Raw genomic sequence first — 19430 nt, 5'->3', positions numbered from 1 at the left:
TTGTATATTAAAAAAACCTTGCTGGGTGTAGTGTGTTGGGCTAACCGAGACTTGTCATAGCACTTGCATTTCATTGCTCTTTTGTTACTGTAGTTTTGATTGCTTCTATTGTCCTCATTTGTGAGTCGCTTTGAATAAAAGTGTCTGCTAAAGAATAAATGTAAATGTAAGTTTAAAAGCTATACTGTAGAAATTCATAAAACAATTTTTAAAAAAAAGTATGCATGCCTAATATGATGATATGCTGCTTAGTAAACATTTATTAATATTATAAATGTTGAAAACAGTTTTGTTTATACGGTGTTATATTTTGTGTATATATTTTGTAACAATATTAATGCCATAAAAATAAAGTTTTATGATAAGATTGAATCAAGGTGCAAACATCATAGCAAAACTAGTTCTGACATGGTTTTTGGTCACAAAGAGCTGTTTTTTCTTTTCCTTCCAAGACAATTACTGACATACACCTCACGGGTAACCTTGCTGTGTTGAGCAAGATAGACAGTTGAAGAGAGGCCAAAAGGGATGACCTTTGCTTTTACACAGTGAAAACCTTTTGTAAAAGGCAAAGGAAATTACTTTAGCCAACAGAGGTCTGTTCAGGGCCAGTCTTAGGTCAGTTGCTTTGCGGGGGTCAAAGTGATCCCATTTAGCCTGAGATCAGGAAGTGGATTACAGGTCAGAAGGGTCATCTTATACACATGGAGGCTCATCACATTTTAAGCATCATTAAAGTGGCCCATGGCTGAGCCATGCAACCCATAAAAAAATTCAAAATTCTGCAATTTGAAAAAAAGATTACAGTAGCCAGTAATATAATTTACTAAATAATGAAAATCTTGCAGTTCTGTTGCATATTGGGAAACATCAGTTACTAATAAATGTATATGGCATATATAGTAAGTTCATACACTGTTAAAAAATAGAGAAAGACATGAAGAAAAAAACACACTCTCATAAAAGTTTAATTTTTTGTACCTTTTTTTCTGAGAGTCCAGTATATGACAGCCGGGCCTCACAGAATCACTTTGTGCTACACACTTTTTTCTGAGGCTGATAAAGCGCTGTGCTGGCGTGTATTTGCGTGTCATCTGGGAGCAGTGTAAGCTACTCCTGAGGGGAGCTGGCATGCTCAATGCTGATTACGCTTTCAACTCCCATTGCGCTACGAAGCAGACTTTGCTTTTCACAACATGCCAAATCCAGCCAGATCACACCAGATCCCTTTACCTCCCTGCAGCTTGGCCCAGAAGCTAACATGATGTCTGGAATGGCCTTTCTCTCACACACACACACACACACACACACACACACACACACACACACACACACACACACACCTCTCTGGACAGAATCAGAGTTCAGCTGATGTGAAAGTGCTGCCAGTGAAGTTTATGAACATGCCCTGTCACTCAGCATTAACCATGAGAGGTGGAGAGGCTATGTTGTGACAGAAACACACCACTGTTATCACTGCTGGTGGTAAACATGTCAATTTGAAGTTTGTAAGATATGTGGCTGCTGATAGTGACAGGGAGAGATTTCTTTTTCTTTTCTTTTTTTTCAGTTCTAAATAAAAATGGAAATAAAATATTTAAATTATATAATAAACAAAAACAATTGTTGTGGGTTATTTTGTATTTGTTTTTATTTAAAAAAAAATTTGTGGGTGTTTCTCAAGTTAATATGTACTTCAACTTTTAGTAAATCAGATTTTATGCATTTTAAATTCACAATTGATACTTGTGCACCAGAGATGCATCACATACATGGGAACTTGCTTTGCTTTGTCCTGCAGGTCCATCAAGACAGAGTCCACTGCTCATTTCTCTGAGTGGGAACTATTCATCTCCCTTCAGTATTGCTAGCACTGCAAACAAGGTTTACCTGCACTGGTCTTTCGATCACACCTCCAGCCACAAGGGCTTTCGTATCCGCTACTCCGGTGAGTATTCAAACACATCATCAAAACACACTGATTATATTTGGATTTCCCCAAGCCACTTTATTGATATTTGTTTCAATTTAAATTAGAATTAGAAATGTATTTACAAATACATGCACACAATACTGTGTAGTGTCTATTTCATTTACATTTACTACTGTGCAAAAGTCTTAGGCCACCAGTATTTTCACCAAAAATAAAATGGTTTAAGCCAGTTACTTCTATCTTTTGCTGTAGTGTGTCATTAGATTTTTGTATGCAAATCAAAATGAATAATGGCAACGTCTCCAAGACACTTGAGGAAATCTTCCTACAATGCTACAGTACTGTGAAAAGTTAGGCACTTGTGTTAGTGTTAGTAAAGTTAGGGCGTTTTCAAATATAGTCATAAATAGATTTTATTTGTCAATTAACTGAATTAAATCAACATTTGGTGTGACCACCCTTTGCATTGAAAACGCAAGGTTTCTTGAAGCATCTTGAAAACGATTACATTTAAACAAGACTAGGTACTTTGAAATAATACTATTATGTCTTCACTACCTGCTTGTGAAAACAAACGTACAGTGTAACTAGTGTAGTTTGAGTCATGAACAAAAGAATCGGCCAAAAAGAGTTATCGGTTTGGCTTACAAATGACTACATCTAACAAATCAGATGACTCCTCGACTGCCTGAATGTTTATGACAACTTACAGTTAAAGAGATGCATTCAAAAAACGACCAATTACGACTCCCTGCTGCAAAAACAGAATTATGCAGGAAACGCTGCCACAAGCTATCAAGACCTGATTGCGCTGTTTCATGAGCAATGGCGTAATTCTAAATGAGTTATTACCCCCTAAATATTGAAAAAGTTTCCGTATGCTCCTAATCATTAGCCTTACAGAAGAATGACTAATCACCTCTTAGTCTGGCTCATCAGGGTCCTTTCTCTCAGCATCAGCTTGTTTTGCTTTTTCTGCTCTCTCCTCGCATGATGGATTTTTGATACAGGGCTCTGTGACAGTCTGGGTTAGCAGCGGCAGCACACCTAGGTTTCCCTCCTCAATATGGTTTCCCTTCTGTACCGATACCTTGGTGGGACAAAAACAGATGGTGGGACAGATTCAAAGCTTCGTACCGTTTTTTTTTTTATTAATTCTTTTTTTTTCTCAGGATGTTGTTTGTTCATCTGTAGCGGGTCCTTTCACTCCGCCTCCCTCTCTCTTTTGTTTCTCTCTTCATTTTTCTTTTTATTTCCTGACCTTTTCTTCCCACCATCACCTTTGTGTGTGTGTGTGTGTGTGTGTGTGTGTGTGTGTGTGTGTGTGTGTGTGTGTGTGTGTGTGAGGTTTGCTAAATGACTGGCTTTGAGAAGTTTGAAGACCTTTCTTTGTAAAAAGAAGAAAGCGTGCAGGTTAAAGGTTGAGGATTGACAGCATCAACTTTGTAATTTAAAAACAAGGGCCAAGGAGCATGAAAGTTTGTTTGTATCATAACTTTATTAAATGCAAAGCTGGGGCTCTTGGGTCATAGACAGGTAGGAAACAGCACCGTGAATGGTTGACGCAGATGCATAAAGTATTTGAGCACGGAGGCTAAATTTCTACTTAGGCTTTTCTCTTACAGCTAGACCTCTGTGGTCAACAATCAATAGTCTTTTTAGCCATTTAGAGGGCAGCACCTGCTCTATCACAACACAAAACCGCTCTAAAACCGCACTCTAAGCCATTTAAACCATTAGTGCAGGTTTTGGTTTTTTCTAAGTTTTACAACAGCTATATGATGTGTAAACTTTCAAATTTGTCCATTATCTATAATCTCCATTCAGGGCTAATGGATGAGAAGCTGGAAACATTTTGTCTCAGTGGTTTTGAGCATTAGAAAGACTTGTGCCTTGTAAAACTTGATGGTTGCCCTTCCATTACTGTTATCTTTATTTATTTATTTTCTTTGTCCTACAGTAGGTTAGCGTTTACTTTTAACATTTTCTGTGAAGAGCTAAATTCCCATGAAATGACTTGATGAGTGCGGTTTTCTTTCCTGTGTTGATGTTTGCTGGAAAGTTGAGACAGGATTTTTTTTTTTTTTATGCTTGTAGATTTTATGAACCATAATTTGTGACACTGATATATTTTTAATCCATTTTCTTAAAACAGAAAGAAATTAATTTATTATTATTATTATTATTATTATTATTATTATTATTATTATTATTATTATTATTATTATTATTATTATTATTCAGCAAGGGCACATTAAATTGATCAAAATTGACAGTGTACATTTATAAAGTTAATAGTCTTCCTGTGCTTTTTGAACTTCATTAAAGTTTTTTTTTTTTTTTTTTTTTTTGATCAAATAATATGCAGGTATTGTTATATATATGTTAACATTTAGAAATATTAGAAATGACACTGAATCCACAACACAGTAAGACTAAAAACCACAACAACAACAAAAAATCTTTCTTGGTTATATACATGGGGCACATTGTTTTCTATCTGTCTTTTTTTTTTTATTTCTTTTTTTTTTTATTGTCGATCCATGTACATGTTTCAGATGGACATCTTTGACTATTGTGTAGTCTCGTGTCATCAGCACAGTTTTTAATATGACTTTAATGTAGCTATAGCTAACAGCTGTTCAGCTTTGAAAAAAAAAATGGCTCAAGACCCTTCCGCTCTATTCCATTTTATTGCCTTTTATTGCCATCTAGCTGTTTTCAATGCCAGAATGTTTCCTGTGTGAGTGCTCCCTCACTCTCCGAAAGGAAATTATCATAGCTAGACATTGTGTTGGACTGAAATTAGAATTGTTTTAATGGCATTTAAATGGAAGTTCGGCAAGAGCTTGTTCATCTAATCCAACACAAGGGCATATACATAAGCGACTGCTTGCACTGCAGAAAATCATTTTCTTAATCAGTATTTTTGCATTATCTTTAACAAATTGTATCTTGAATATATCTAGAATGAATTTTCTGTGCAGTTTGCCTTCGCAAGTTAACTTTGCTTCTTTTATAACAAAAAAAAAAAAAACTTAAGAAAATGATTTGTAGTAGTCTGCCTCTCTGCCTTTTCCAGGAAACCTCCACTAATCTTACACTAATTAACTTACATTAATTAAAGAGTCCGGGGGGCAACTTCCTCAAGTCCCTGCATTACAGGCAGCTAGCCAAACCTGTTTACCTGTAGCACTGAAGGATTATATGAAAATGTGAACTCGTGAAACAGATAGGCCTGTAATGCGGTCATAGCGATTAATAATGCGACAAATTGCATTCCTGCCCCATTTCCTCCTAATTTCCTCCATACCTCCTTTTTTATATTATGCCGGTATCATTACCGTCATTATTTTTCTTGTTTGGTTTGCAAGGAGAACAGCCTGCTAAGAACTGATCTCAGATGCTTATGTGCCACAGAAGAGAATGTGGCTTGGATTGCATATGCCAAACACCGTATCTTTGTATAATGACTCCCGTTGTATTCTGAATTATAATTTAGACTAACAAAATAATCTTTTTTTTTTTTTTTATACATATCCATCATTTATGACCTTCCACAAGTTCCTGCAATTCAATACTGTGCATCTTTTTAATCAGTTAATATCCGCTATTTCTAGTAAACAGGAAGAGGAATCGAAACGCAATAAGCAACAGGTTTCAAAGAATGATGTGTTTTTGACTTCTAGGCTTTGTTTACATTTGTATGTGCTACAGCGGCATACTGCAGTACCCCAGACCCTCCTGTGAATGGCTCGGTGCATAGCCAGACGGGCACAAAACTTGGCAGTACCTTGCGCTTCAGTTGCGACCGGGGCTTCACCCTGATTGGCCAGACCACCGCCACCTGCACCCGCTCCCCGCAGGGCATCTACCAATGGAATGCTCCAGTGCCGCTTTGTCAAGGTGAGTCTGAAAATCTTGTCTGAAATACCTTGGACAAAGTCTGGAGGCGATTATCCGCCTCTCCTCGCTGAACTCTCTCTGTGAAAGACCTGCGCCGGTGTGGCTGATTCTGCATTCAATCAATGTTTAGGGCTTGGCTGCATCTGTCAAATTGCTCATCACAATAAATGGGTTAGCCAGGAGCCATAGCTGCGAGACTAGTGCTAATATGCTGTCCGACGGGAGAGTCTCCTCAGAAAGAGGCAGTTATCATCCACTAAAGCAGGGGCCTCCATGGGGTCTACCGTTTTGCAGTCTCTGAAGTGCTGCGTTTTATCACCACTTCCTGGCTAACAAAGGCCTCACCTGTGAGAGAGGTGAATTTCTCTTTGACAGGGACAGTGCGAGATGCCTTAGGCACAGTGACATCTCTATTGAACACGCTGAAAGGTGTTTTTTTGTATTCAAGTGGAACGTGGAACGTACAGTAGTTGGCTCATGATTGACCGAAAGTTGAATAGCTTGATATTAAATCCATTATGTGTCAGCCCTTTGAAAGAAGAGGCATTATAATGACTTTTGAAACTATAGAGAACGTTACTGATCTCGGCTGAACGTCAGAAGTTTGTTGGTTCAAATAAATGAGGGGCCAATCATGAACTCTAAAAATCATGAAATCGTCTCTGTTGTGGCCTTGAGAAAGAAACTTAACCTTGGGTTGATCCAGAGGGAACGTCCCTGTAAGTGTACTGTAAATCACATTGGATAGAAGTAGTTGCTAAATGACAAATTAAGATGGTAGAGGAGGCAGATCTATGGGCGTTCAAACTTTTACATTTTTTTTTAAGTCATCCTGGTGTTGGTGTTCTGATTTGACACATACAGTGGTCTCAAAATTTATTTAGACACTTAAGCAGCCCAAAAAAAAAAAAAAAGTTATTGCACTGGATTATAAAATAAAATAACGTTGCTATTTATTAAATTTACTATTTTATTTTGTATTATTATTTGATTTATTTTAGTTTTTTGTTAGTTGCTTTCAACTTTAAAATAAATGTTTAATGTTGCATTCAATGACAAAACACCAAACCAAGTGTCATCTGCAAACAAACGATGCTTCTATTTTTATTTGTTTGTTTGTTTGTTTAGATTTTTTGTTTCTGTTTCTACAGTATTTGCTTTTTTAATAAATGTTGATTTATATTTTACTATGTATGCCGAGATATTTCTATATTTACGTATAGCTGAAGTGCCCAAATACCTGTCGAGGCCAGAGAGCTTGTTGTGTTTGTACTGTGTTTATGTTCAGTACCCTCTGACTCTCTGGTGGCTGTACAGGATTGTTGGCGTTCTCACTGTGTTCTTAGTCCATGTCCGGATGTAATCTACATCTTGGCTTGTGCCCGTTGCTTTCTAGCTGCTCTTGTTTACCTTCCCAGAACCACTGCAAGCTTGTTTGCACAGTTGCATTGCTGCTTTTGGTGTGTTCACAGAGTGTGTTTACACTGAGTCTTCTTTGAAATGTGACGGCGAAAAGAAATAGCCAGTTTCTTTGGGGTTTTGTGAGGAAATACTTGAGTCTGTGTTTTAAGGTCAGAATCTTTCTCTCCTTCACAGTTGTTTCCTGTGGGATGCCCCTTGTGCCAGTGAATGGCACTGTCATCGGGCAGGACTTCACTCTAAACTCTAGAGTCTCATTTTCTTGTAATCCTGGTTTCCGATTGGCCAATGCTCAGCCGGTGTCAACGCTTTGTCAAGAGTCTGGGAGGTGGAGTCCGATGGAGACCCGCCCTCGCTGCGTCCGTGAGTTCATGAATGCCACAGTCACTGTCCTTATTTACATAAGTTTGATAAATGAAAGAAAAGATCAAATGTGTATTATCTTGATCTTTTTTAACTTGAAAAGTCTTAGGCCACATTTAATCTTGAAATCAGAATTTAGTTTAAACAATGGAACAATTTTGCAAAAGAATAATCTACAAGATAGATAGGATGGATGGATGAATGGATGGATGGATGGATGGATGGATGGAAGGATGGAAATCAAATAGCAAATTTGTATTACTAACTTTGACCCTCCAGCTGTGACCTGCCCTGACATCGGCCACTCCGCAGTGGATCATGGGAGGTGGAGGCTTATTTATGGCATGCAGAATAAATATGAGGCCATGATGATGCTGACCTGTGACCCTGGATATTTCTACAAGGGTCAAAGGGTCATCCGCTGCCAAGCTAACGGCACCTGGGATTACCCTGAGCCGAGACCGTCCTGTGAAAGTGAGTGCAGTATTGGCTATAGTGACATTAAGACATATGCTTTGAGACCACAGTACTTTCAAATTAGGATTTATTTGAAAACCTGCGACTTAACAGAGAATAAGTGGTTTGGAGAATGGATGGATGGATTTTCAAACTTTAATTGAAAACCCCTGATCTAGTATGTCATGATATAATTTACAAGTCAATTTAAATACCAAATAAAGGTTGGGGGGGGGGTCCATTTCAGGACTTTAAAATGAAATTCTGTTCAGAGTTCAAAAAGAATACTAATACATTTTTCATCTGATTTTATCTAGTCATTTCCTGTGGTGACCTTGGAACCCCTCCGAATGGGAATAAAATAGGAACATTAACCGTGTACGGAGCGACTGCCATTTTTTCCTGTAACACGGGTTATACTCTGGTGGGCTCCAGAGTGAGAGAGTGCATGTCCAATGGCCTGTGGAGTGGAGCTGAGGTCCAATGTCTTGGTGAGTCTCTTTACTTCCATTATGGGACTCCATCATTATTTCGAGAAAATGTACCCTTATGTTCTCCAAATGAGCATCTACGATATTTTTCTTCAACAGCTGGACACTGTGGCACACCAGAGCCTATTGTGAATGGCCAGATCATTGGAGAGAATTACAACTACAGAGGCAGTGTCGTTTACCAGTGTAATCCTGGATTCAGACTCATCGGCGTGTCTGTTCGCATCTGTGAGCAGGACCACCGATGGTCCGGAAAGACTCCCGTCTGTGTCCGTAAGTGTTGCTTAAGCGATCTGATATGACGTCTTTTGACAGTTGCATGCCTGTGAGAAATAAAATAATCATGTAAATGGATATTAATATGTCGCTCTGATGTTCTGTAGCCATCACCTGTGGACATCCAGGCACCCCTGCTAATGGTGTGACCCAGGGAATGCAGTTTAACCTGAACGACATTGTGCGCTTCGCCTGCAACCCTGGTTATGTTCTGCAGGGTGCAATCAAGTCTCACTGTCAGCCCAACGGCCAGTGGAGCAACGCTCTGCCTAAGTGTAAAAGTAAGTTATCATCAGCGGGGATCCGTAGTGTGTACTGTATGTGTGTTACTTGACAAGGAAATGTGAATAGTGCTGTTATGTTAAAATAACTTGACTGCTCTATTCAAATCTGCTCTATAACTCAGCATGGTGTAGAACAAGAGTATGGGTTCTAATGGTTCTTAACTGAGAAATAACAGCATTTAAAGGATTTAAATAATGAAAGTAATGCTTTTCATTAAAACATATATATATATACAACTGTAGAAGCAGCTTTCTGTTGGTCACCGTGGAATATTTGCATGAGCACCTGTTGAGAAACATCGTTCACTCTCACAAAATTCCCAGTCGTATGGATCCCTATTAACATGACTGAATTTTGCTGTGAAAATTAACCAAACAATGTTTTACTTGCTCAAAAACTACTTTAGTTGTGGTTACAGATGACTGGCACAGATCCAGCCAATGACAAGCTATGCAAATCTTTGTGTGCAATTCAAGATGTTTCATTAGGAGTTGACATTAATAAGCCAAAATATGCCATAAAGTGCACTACTGTTTAAAATATAATGTAAACTGCAATAATCTCAGTCTTCAGTGTCACATAATCCTTCAAAAATCATTCTAATATGCTGACTTTTCTTATCATCAGTGTTGAAAACAGTTGTGTGCTTAATATTTTCTGGAAACAGTGAAACAATTACACAAGTTATGAATGCATGGCATCACTCTGATTGATCTGAATGACCTTAATTTGAATCTTTGAAGTTGCATCATCCATCCCCTCTTTAGATTATAAATGTGTGTTTACTCTGACTGAGGAAGTTGAAGTGGTCTGATCATATCAGTCACGGTCTCCTCTCCATCATGGTCCGTCATTAGCACTGAGCGTGGGAAGACGGCCGTTTAATGGCACAAAAGGAGCCGGTAAAAAATGCTATGAGCTCGGAGCTGCATCAATAATTTAGTAGGCCTCTGCACAGCCCCGCTAATCAACACCAATTTGTGTCTGAGTGAGCCGCTTCTATCTGCTAAAATGGCCTCCCAAACCACACAGATAAGACTCATATCTGTAGATAATTGAACCACCTCTCCTCAAAAATTGCCACTGGCCAGCAGGAGCATCAATTTTAATATTGTATTATGGCCAAGCGCAAATAAACATTGTTTTCCTATGTTTTTTTTTTTTTCTTTTCTCTTTTCTTTCTTTCTATTGATTTTATTTGTGTATTTATTTCTAACTTAACCATTAACATTTTAGTTGAAAATCAAGCTAGTATATTTAAGTTATAAATGGCTGCATCTTAGAAAATGGCCTTGGCTGGCTCTGCTAAGAGCTATTAAAGGCATTAGCATGCATTACTACCCTGGAAAGTCTAATTCCGTTGACAAGCTGTCCCTAACGGAGAGATTTTAAGGGAACGTTGCTGGCCTGAAACAGCAGAAGGAACACTCTGGAGTCAAATAAGGAAGCCTGTCCTCTTCATTTGGCTCCACTGTTTCCCCATAATTGCACGTAAAATGTCGCAAGAAGTGTGTTTAGCTGAATTTGTTCGAATCAGTTGAAGTACTTGAAGAACAAAACATAGTTTAACATGATGGCCCATCTTATTGTCTTGGCTTGCTCAATTGCACTTGCACTTTAATGTATATTTTGTTTTCTTTCAGTGTGTGAACGAATACAAATTACTGCTGATTTCTGTTTTAGGTTCTTCATCATGCACTTTTGTGCTTCTGTGCTCTCGTTCTCTGAAGGTTTTTGGCTCATAGCTAACACACCAGCGCTGTCTCCATCTCTCCTCTCTCTAAGCCCGGTTCATGTCCTCAGCCAGCCGTTAATGAAGCAACTGTTTGTGTTTATGTGGTTTCAAATATTTACAGAAGTTTTTTTTTTAGAAGCCTTTAATCTTCTTTGTAAATCGTCTTTTTCTGTCATTTTGTGTGGGGAAAAGTGTTTGGTTGGATATCAGGAAAAATAAACTGTGCCCACTGGCAGCGTCTTTTATTTCATACAATTCGCTAAAGAAATTGCTCAAATCAATTAATGGCATAAACAAGGCCAAAAATGAGTGCTGAATGTGATTTGCATGCCACAGTTGCCCATCATTTAGATTGGCTTGTTGTGGAGGAGGAAGCAGATTTTACTGGGACTGAACAGAGGATATATTGCTATATGTATCTGGATAGATGCCTGTTTATAACATCTTCATCATGCTGTAACCATTTGATGAATTACTGCCACCAAGACAGAAATGTACACAAAGTTCTCTTTTAAATGAAATCGAAAATTAATTTTACCAAAAAAAAAAAAAAAAAAAAAAAAACAGTTCTGACTTAAATAATTAAGGCACTTTATGCCATAATCTACTGTTTAATAATTGGTGTCAGTACATTTTTAAAATGTTTTTGAAAGAAGTCCCGTATGCTCACCAAGTAAAATATTATGAAATATTATTCAGTGTCACATGATCCTTCAGGAATCATTCTAATATGCTGATTTGGTGCTTAAGAAACATTTATTATTATTATCAATGTTGAAAACAGTTGTGTGTTTAATTTTATTATGGAGAGAAAAAAAAAAAAGCATTTATTAGAAATATCGTTGCTTTCATTTTTGATCCATTTAATCTGTTCTTGCAGAGAAAACAAGAAAAAAGAAGCCCAAAGCTTTGAATTGCAGTGTACTTCTTAAGAGTATTCATCGTAACCTTCTTTCTCTCTGTCTTTCTTTCTTTCTTTCTTTCTTTCTCGCTTTCTCTCGCCCACTTTATCTGCGTCTCAGTTGTGAACTGCACTGATCCGGGACATGTTGAAAATGGTGTCAGACAGGTCCTGCCCAGCGGGCCTCATCGTTACAGTTTCCAGACCACAGTTTCATACAGCTGTAACCCTGGATACTACCTGCTGGGCACCAGCACTCTGAGCTGTCAAGGCGACGGCACATGGGACCGTTCCCTACCCAAGTGCCTCTGTAAGTCATCTTAGCCTGATAAACCATTACTCAAATAATTTCACGACCTACTTTACTCTGCATTGTTTATACACGTGACCTGACATTGTGCACTGTAGGTAAGGTTTGCCCTTTTTTTTCTCCTCTCTGCTGCAGTGGTTCTGTGTGATCGTCCCAGCATGCCTCCGTATGCACAGATCTCGGGGGACAGGCGCACAGTGGGCTCTGTTATCCGCTTCAGCTGCATCGGCCAGCGCAGCATTGTGGGCAATACCACCCGCATGTGCCAGCTGGATGGCCAGTGGAGCGGCTCCCTGCCACATTGCTCTGGTACTTCAAATCTTTTCCCTACTCAACATGCTTATCTGTCTGTCTTTATTGTTATTTTTATTTAGTAATTTATTGGTGTATAAAAATATTTTAGAAATATATCTCATTGTAATTTTTTATATTTACACACACTAGACTACCTACTTTCATTTCGAAACATTCTTTGTCATCGAGTCTCTATTTTGTCTTGAGCAGTGAAGCTGCCAAAAAACTTTCAGGTACTGCAGGTTCCTTGGTTTCCCAGCAGGCTCTGCACGTTTGTGTTCTTCCTCACAATGACTGTATGATGTTGAGATCCAGCTTTGCAACTCAGGTCAAAGCAAGGACTTGTACACAGCTATCACAAAAGTTACTGATATTCAAGCAGGCAGCAATATTAAAAAGTGAATGAAAACTTTTTTTTAACAAGATCATTTGTGTAAATTGAGTTACATATGTTGTCTTGTGGAGTAAATATAAATATGCCATGTCTTCAGGGCAGTACTAAATCAAAGTACTAATAAAACAGTTTTTTGATCTTATTTTTATTTTCTTATTTTTCTTATATTTAATTAACCCCCCTATGTTTTTTGTATATATGAAAGAGACTCACAGGTTCTCTCACAAGGGAATGTAAACTTATGAGAAAAAAGGGGAATATTTTTGCAAACTGTACAATAATTATAATAACAATAAATATACATTTAATATATAAAAACATGTAAATAAATATATGTTTTGATTTTTTTTTTATTATTATTATTTAGTTATTAACAAACCATTAACTGTGACACATACTACACATTTCGTCACACTTTCTTTTAAGGAATTGTTAGTAATGTAGTTGTTAAGTTTAGGTATTAGGTAGGATTAGGGATGTAGAGTGTGGTCATGCAGAATATGTGCTTTATAAGTACAGTCCCTATAGTGAAGTCTTATTATTCCCTATTGGGACACCTGACCATTAAATAAACATGGACTTTAATAATAACATCACACTCTAAATACATGGATATTTTTATGAAGTTGGTTCTCCCTTTGCAGCAATAATAGCTTGTATTTTTATAGCTGGCTCTCTACAAGATTTTGGAGTGTTTCTGTGGGATTTTTTTGTCAGTTCATCCAGAAGAGCATTTGTGAGGTCAGGAGCTGATGTTGGACAAGAACTCCTGGCTCGCAGTCTCCATTTCAGTTCATCGCAAAAGTGTTTATTGGGGTTAAGGTCCAGGCTCTGTGCAGGCCAGTCAAGTTCTTCCACACCAAACTCATCCAACCATGTCTTCATGAACCTTGCGTTGTGCATTGGGGCACAGTTATGCTGGAATAGAAAAGGGCATTCCCCAAACTGTTCCCACAACGTTGGAAGCAAAGTATTGTCCAACATTTCCTGGTGTGCTGAAGAATTAAGATTTCCCTTCACTGGAATTAAGGAGCCTAACAGAGAAGCGTGATTCGTGACTCCACAAAACAGGTTTCCACTGCTCCAGAGTCCAGTGTTGGTGTGCTTTACACTACACCATCTATTGAGACCCATTCAGTGAAGCATAGTTTTTGTGCAGATATTAATGCCAGTAGAGGTTTGGTCTCTTGGAATCAGCAGAGCATTGGTGATTTTTACGCACCATGCATGACCTGCTCTGTGACTTTACGTGGACTTCACTTCATCACTCAGTTGCTGCTCTTCATAAACACTTTCACTTTCTATATAATAGTAATACTACTCACAGTTGACCGTGGAATATCCTGCAGGCTCGAAACTTCACAAGCTGACTTATTGCAAAGGTGGCATCCAGTCACAGTACCACAATTAGAATTTACTGAGCTTTCCAAAACATCCTCTCTTTTTTTTTTCATTAAAAATGTAGACTGCATGGCCACAGGTGCTTGATTTTTATACACTTCTGGCAATGGGTCTGGTTCAAACACTTGAATCCTGAATTTAATAATTAAAAGGTGTGTCCCAATACTTTTGTCCATATAATGTGTATATATATTGGGGCATGGGCTCCATTTTTCACATCTGAGATAGCACAATCTCTGAGGTCTCGTAAGCATGTGAGATGATGAATCAATGGCTTCAGGATTACAGCCCAGATCAGTGGGTGGTAATACAATATTGCCATATAGGCAGCATCCAGAAGGGCAAAGAGTGTGTCCCCTCATAAACTGGTTTAATCTTCTCATATTGGGCTTGGCGACACAGACTCCCACATGCCTGCCAGGTAATGAGCTGCCCTGCTCCACTATAAACACATCAGTCTATTGCAGCCCTCAGATATGCCAGAAGAGCTTCATCCCTGGCTGTAAAACCACTGACAGGTTAATGTCACAATTCATAACATTCATATTTCTCAAAAGATTGCTGTTTCTTTCTGTCACCTGTCAAAAAGTGCATTAGGCTTTTTTTGCAAGACATCTTGTGGTTAATAACTGACCTGTCAGTGTGAGTTTCTGAAGACGATATGCAGTATATAAATAGTAGTATTTCTTTAATATTTACTTTGCCCTTCACCAAAAGACTCACCGTTTATTTCAAATTAGTGGTCGTTTGTTGAGCATTACCAGAGGATATAAAGGGAATAGAAAGATCATTTGTAAATGCATCAGTGGATCAAAATAAGAGGATTTGCTGAAGAACACCATGCAGTGCATGGGTCGGCATTACGAATGGGGAAATTAAGGGAAATTTGCTGTCCCTGGTGCTTTCTTATCCAAAGTAAATTATCACCTAAACCAAGCCGCTGTGATGCCTCTTTTTCATCTCCTTTGCCAGGTCTACCGCAGAGAGTTGTTCAATAAATATGAATGAAATTACTTATCATCTTGTGTAAACCTCAGTTAACCTCTTTAAATAAAAACCTAATGTAATAGAGAGCAAGTTTGAAAGTCCTGCAGGGCATCTAGATAGTAGTTTTCCCATCACTTGCTGTCAGCGGATCTAAATTGGACTGGTTTGAGGGTATTTTCATTGTACATAGACACTGCACCAAGGGTTTGAAACTCATTGTACTTGAGGTGTATAGACAACTCCATTGATTTTAATGGGAGTGATTTAGTTTTATTGAGTTTCTCCACACCGCATGTGTCCGTTGGTTAAACAAGCTGTGACTAAAATCACCACCTTATCCCTGAATTGAGCATTAAGCACTTATTTCTTTTTTTTTTATTTTCTTTTTTTTACTTTAAATATATCATGTAATTTTAAATGCTAAACCAAAATGAAGAAAGTGAACATTGATATTATTGATCTGATTTAAATATATATCTTTTATTAACACTGCCATAAGAATAAGTGTCCAAGTGCTCATACTGTATGTATGTGTGTTGTTTCAGGGGATTCTGCTGGTTTGTGTGGAGACCCTGGCGTTCCAGTGCACGGGATCCGTCTGGGAGAGGAGTTCACCGTAGGGAGCATCGTACGATTCAGCTGCGAGCCTGGCTACATTCTGAAGGGCTCCTCTGAACGAACCTGCCTGGCCAATGGAAGCTGGGTGGGCATCCAGCCTGAATGCCAGGGTAAGAAAAATGAAACCTGGGTGGTCTGCAGAAGAATGCGGCTGAACTCAGATGATTAATCGCTTCTGCCTCTAGAAGATTCTGCTACACCCCAAAATTGTAGCCTATGCAAATTTCTCAGTGAGTTATTTCATAGCATTTTGATTCTGCACACAAAAGAGCGGGATGGAGACAAACTGACAGACTGAGGTAGAAAGTGGTTGGCGAGAATTATTTTCATCTTGATTGGTTCCCGTCTGTTCTCTGCTGTAACTTTAAAGTGGCTCAGTACTCCTGGGGTGTACACATGTTACACTTCCACTCGTACCATGTTTTCTTTCTCTCAACATACTGAAGCGACTGTGCCAGCCCTGCTGGCCCCTGGACACCGCGCTGCTGTGTTTGCACTCTCTCCTTCTCTCTTAAACAGCATTATTATTCTGCTCGTGTTGGTTTGTGTAAAGTGCCTGCAGAGTCAGGCTGACAACCCAGAGAAAGGATGTCAGAGAAGCAGAAAACCCAGGTTAATTACTCGTGTGGAGATGCCTGCCATTTTTCTTACCCTGCTTTTTTAACACCAGCCATTTGTTTTATCTCGCATCTTGTTAACAGTCACCCCTAAACATTCCAGATATTTTTAGTTTTGCATCTCGTACAAAGCACACCGTCATCTCAATCCCTCCTACCTCCCAAATGCTTGGGGGTTGTGTGTTTGAAATGTGTGCACTTGTGTGTCTGCCTAAGTTTGTGTTTCTCTTATTGATTTGACCCTTGGGCTATTATTATCCATGCCAGTTCAACAAACTGTGGTGACTTAAAAGGTGGATTCTCAGAAAATGCCGACGTTTCAAGAGAGCAAATCAATAGCAACCTAAAACCTCTCTCATAAATTTACATCCTGAATACACCATAAAAAGCTCATTGTCTTAAAGTGCAAGGGGAAATCAAGATGACTTCTTTCGTTTATGTCCTCATCACAAATGTTTTATGTCCTAGCATTTACTTATATGGGGAAATAGACCATTCTTTGCGGAATTGATGTGCTTTATAATACTATAATATACTAAAAAAAAAAGTGGTTGTCAACTGGTGAAACGTGAGGATAGCAGGAGAAAAGTCTTACATGCAAATAATTAATAAATGGTAAGACGTAAGTATAGGGACCAGTTCTCACTATTAACTAGTTGCTTGTTAGAATGCCTATTATTAACATATTGGCTGTTTGTTAGTACTTATAAAGCACATATTCTGCATAACCATATTCTACATTCATAATCCTACCCAATACCTAAACTTGACAACTACATTACTAAATATTAATAAGCAGCAAATTAGGAGTTTATTAAGGCAAAAGTTGTAGTTAATGGTTTGTTAATAGCTAGAATTGGACACTTTAAAATAAAGTGTGATCTAATGAACTACTAATCATACTGTATACTTATTTTTTTCTATGCAGATTTTTTATTATTTATTTATTTTTTCTCAAATTGACATCAAAGCTTCTCTATCCAATGAAACTCAGTATTTTGGAACAAATTCATCCTCCTCTTGCTAGAAAAATAATCCACACATTATGCCGACAACAGTGTGTGGTGAATTATTGCCACCCAAACATGATACCCTTCCAATTTGGGTTTGTCTGATAATCATAATTGGTACTGTGTTGGGACACCACTTGATTTCCGATGTAAAATGTGTATCCTGATGCAAAACCTGAGCCAAAGGACACTAGCGTATGTAATAGCAGATGATAACAGGTTTGTCGTTTTAAGCTCAATATTCACCAGTCAAGTTCTCTGTTTTCATGTTGGCAAGTGTCCAGTACTCAAACCTCTAGCCCATATTGGTGGCGTCCCTGGTTGTGAGTGTGTGCCCACCTGCTCTTTTTTGGCACCCACCCATGAATAAGCTCCATCTGCCCTGTCCTGGGGCAGAAGATTATCTAATGTATGAAATATCCTGCAGTAAATGTGTTTATTAATTAAAAGTTAAATGAACTAATAACTGTCCAGGTGGGAGTAGGGGCATGTATGAATCGTGTAGATGCCTATTACTGTAGTGTGCCAGCCTCCCTTGAACCTGGGATTCATGTTCAATGCTGTCCATGCATCTTTGCCACCTTGCATCCCATCTGACGTTCTCTTGTTGTCTTTCACAGTGGTCTCCTGTGGCAACCCTGGAACTCCCCGCAATGCCATGATCCAGTTCCATGATGGACTTGTGTTTTCCCGCTCTGTCACATACTCCTGCAGAGAAGGCTACTACTCCACCGGCCTGCTCACTCGTCATTGTACTGTCAATGGCACCTGGACCGGGGACATGCCGGAATGCACAGGTGCCCCATCAACACCTCAGCAGGAGTTTGAATAGATTAAACATCCATTTTTTTAATGCTAGCATCATGAAAGGTGCAGTCACATTTACCGTTGTTTGGGAATTTTTCACAAAATCTAGTAATTTCAGTAGGAATGCATGTGATTGGGAATTAAGCACAAAGGCGAAAGATTTCCCCATGAGCTCACGAGGATTTGCCTTTTTTGCACGCAAACTTCCACTGAAATTCTGGTTATGTGACCAAACCTTAGCTCTTTACAGTTTTAGGTAACACTTGAAGACCCCATGAAATCAAAATCAAGTCCATCAACAGTATATGCTAGTTAAACTAATTTGACAAAAATAGCAAATATAAACATTGTAAATGTATAGTCCTTTTCCGGGGGAATGCAATCCAAAAATATCAATGACTAATCTTGGTCGCAATATTTATAAAATATTTTTATATGAAGTATATTTGATTGTGCTCAAGTGGAACTATTACAAGTATACTTCAGGTACTTTAAATGTCTTGCATATTACTCAAAGCTCATACTGTCCTAATCAATAGTGATATTAAAGTACATTTTAGGCTTAATATAAAAAAATGTGCATTGTGCACAAGTAGTACTCCAAATCAAGTCAGAAAGTCTCAAGCGAGTAAATGTGTTAATAGATTTGAACAATACTTATTATGAAGTAAAAGTATTTTAAATATATTACTTTTTACTAGGGTACCTCTGAATAGCATTAGCATGTAGCAATTCACAATTCATCCTATCCCTGTTTCTTAATGGCTGATTAAAAAGATAGCATGCTATCTGGGAATCTTATTCTAATCAAAAGAGCTTTTTTAAGCTTGTTAGCACTGTGCTAAGCTGTTTGCTTGGTACTTGGCTAATTGAAATGTTATCATTAGCTTTGCAGTTGTTCACCTGTCAATAAAGACTAGCTTTGATTTATTATTGTTTTTAATTTTCTTAAAAGTAAATGTCTATCACTGCCCATGTGCATCTCTCTAAGTGACACCGTGATCATACCATCTCAGCAAATCACAGTTATAAGTTGGAAAGTTTCCATGTTCCATGTCTAACTCTAAGTGGCTTTCTTTTGCAATTTCCTAAATAGCAAGTTGGAAATTCCCACTTTCCGAGTTGAATGGAATGCAGGATAAGTCAACTATGCTCATAGAGTCTTTTCATTGGATATTTAAGTGGCTTTAGAAAGGGATGGTTTTATTCTGGAGATTCTCTAACGCT

The 19430-nt window shown here is 38.3% G+C and overlaps 1 protein-coding gene across 2 annotated transcripts in view; it reads left to right on the top strand.

Moving 5' to 3' along the window:
• The window catches only part of csmd2 (CUB and Sushi multiple domains 2), a 285162-nt gene that overhangs the window by 252660 nt on the left and 13072 nt on the right, over positions 1-19430 (top strand). Inside the window, exons 48-58 of one of the 2 annotated variants that reach the window (XM_042745310.1) lie at positions 1802-1948; positions 5651-5839; positions 7436-7621; positions 7901-8095; positions 8395-8568; positions 8668-8841; positions 8952-9125; positions 11887-12075; positions 12211-12384; positions 15697-15879; positions 18017-18193. In XM_042745310.1, the coding sequence (XP_042601244.1) occupies positions 1802-1948; positions 5651-5839; positions 7436-7621; positions 7901-8095; positions 8395-8568; positions 8668-8841; positions 8952-9125; positions 11887-12075; positions 12211-12384; positions 15697-15879; positions 18017-18193 (1962 nt within the window). Of the gene's footprint in view, positions 1-1801; positions 1949-5650; positions 5840-7435; positions 7622-7900; positions 8096-8394; positions 8842-8951; positions 9126-11886; positions 12076-12210; positions 12385-15696; positions 15880-18016; positions 18194-19430 lie in introns of both variants that reach the window. The other variant, XM_042745309.1, reaches the window with a different exon arrangement.

This window comes from Cyprinus carpio, chromosome B19, assembly GCF_018340385.1.
Source record: "Cyprinus carpio isolate SPL01 chromosome B19, ASM1834038v1, whole genome shotgun sequence".
Classification (NCBI taxonomy): Eukaryota; Metazoa; Chordata; class Actinopteri; order Cypriniformes; family Cyprinidae; genus Cyprinus; species Cyprinus carpio.
This window is presented reverse-complemented; position numbering and strand designations above follow the sequence as displayed.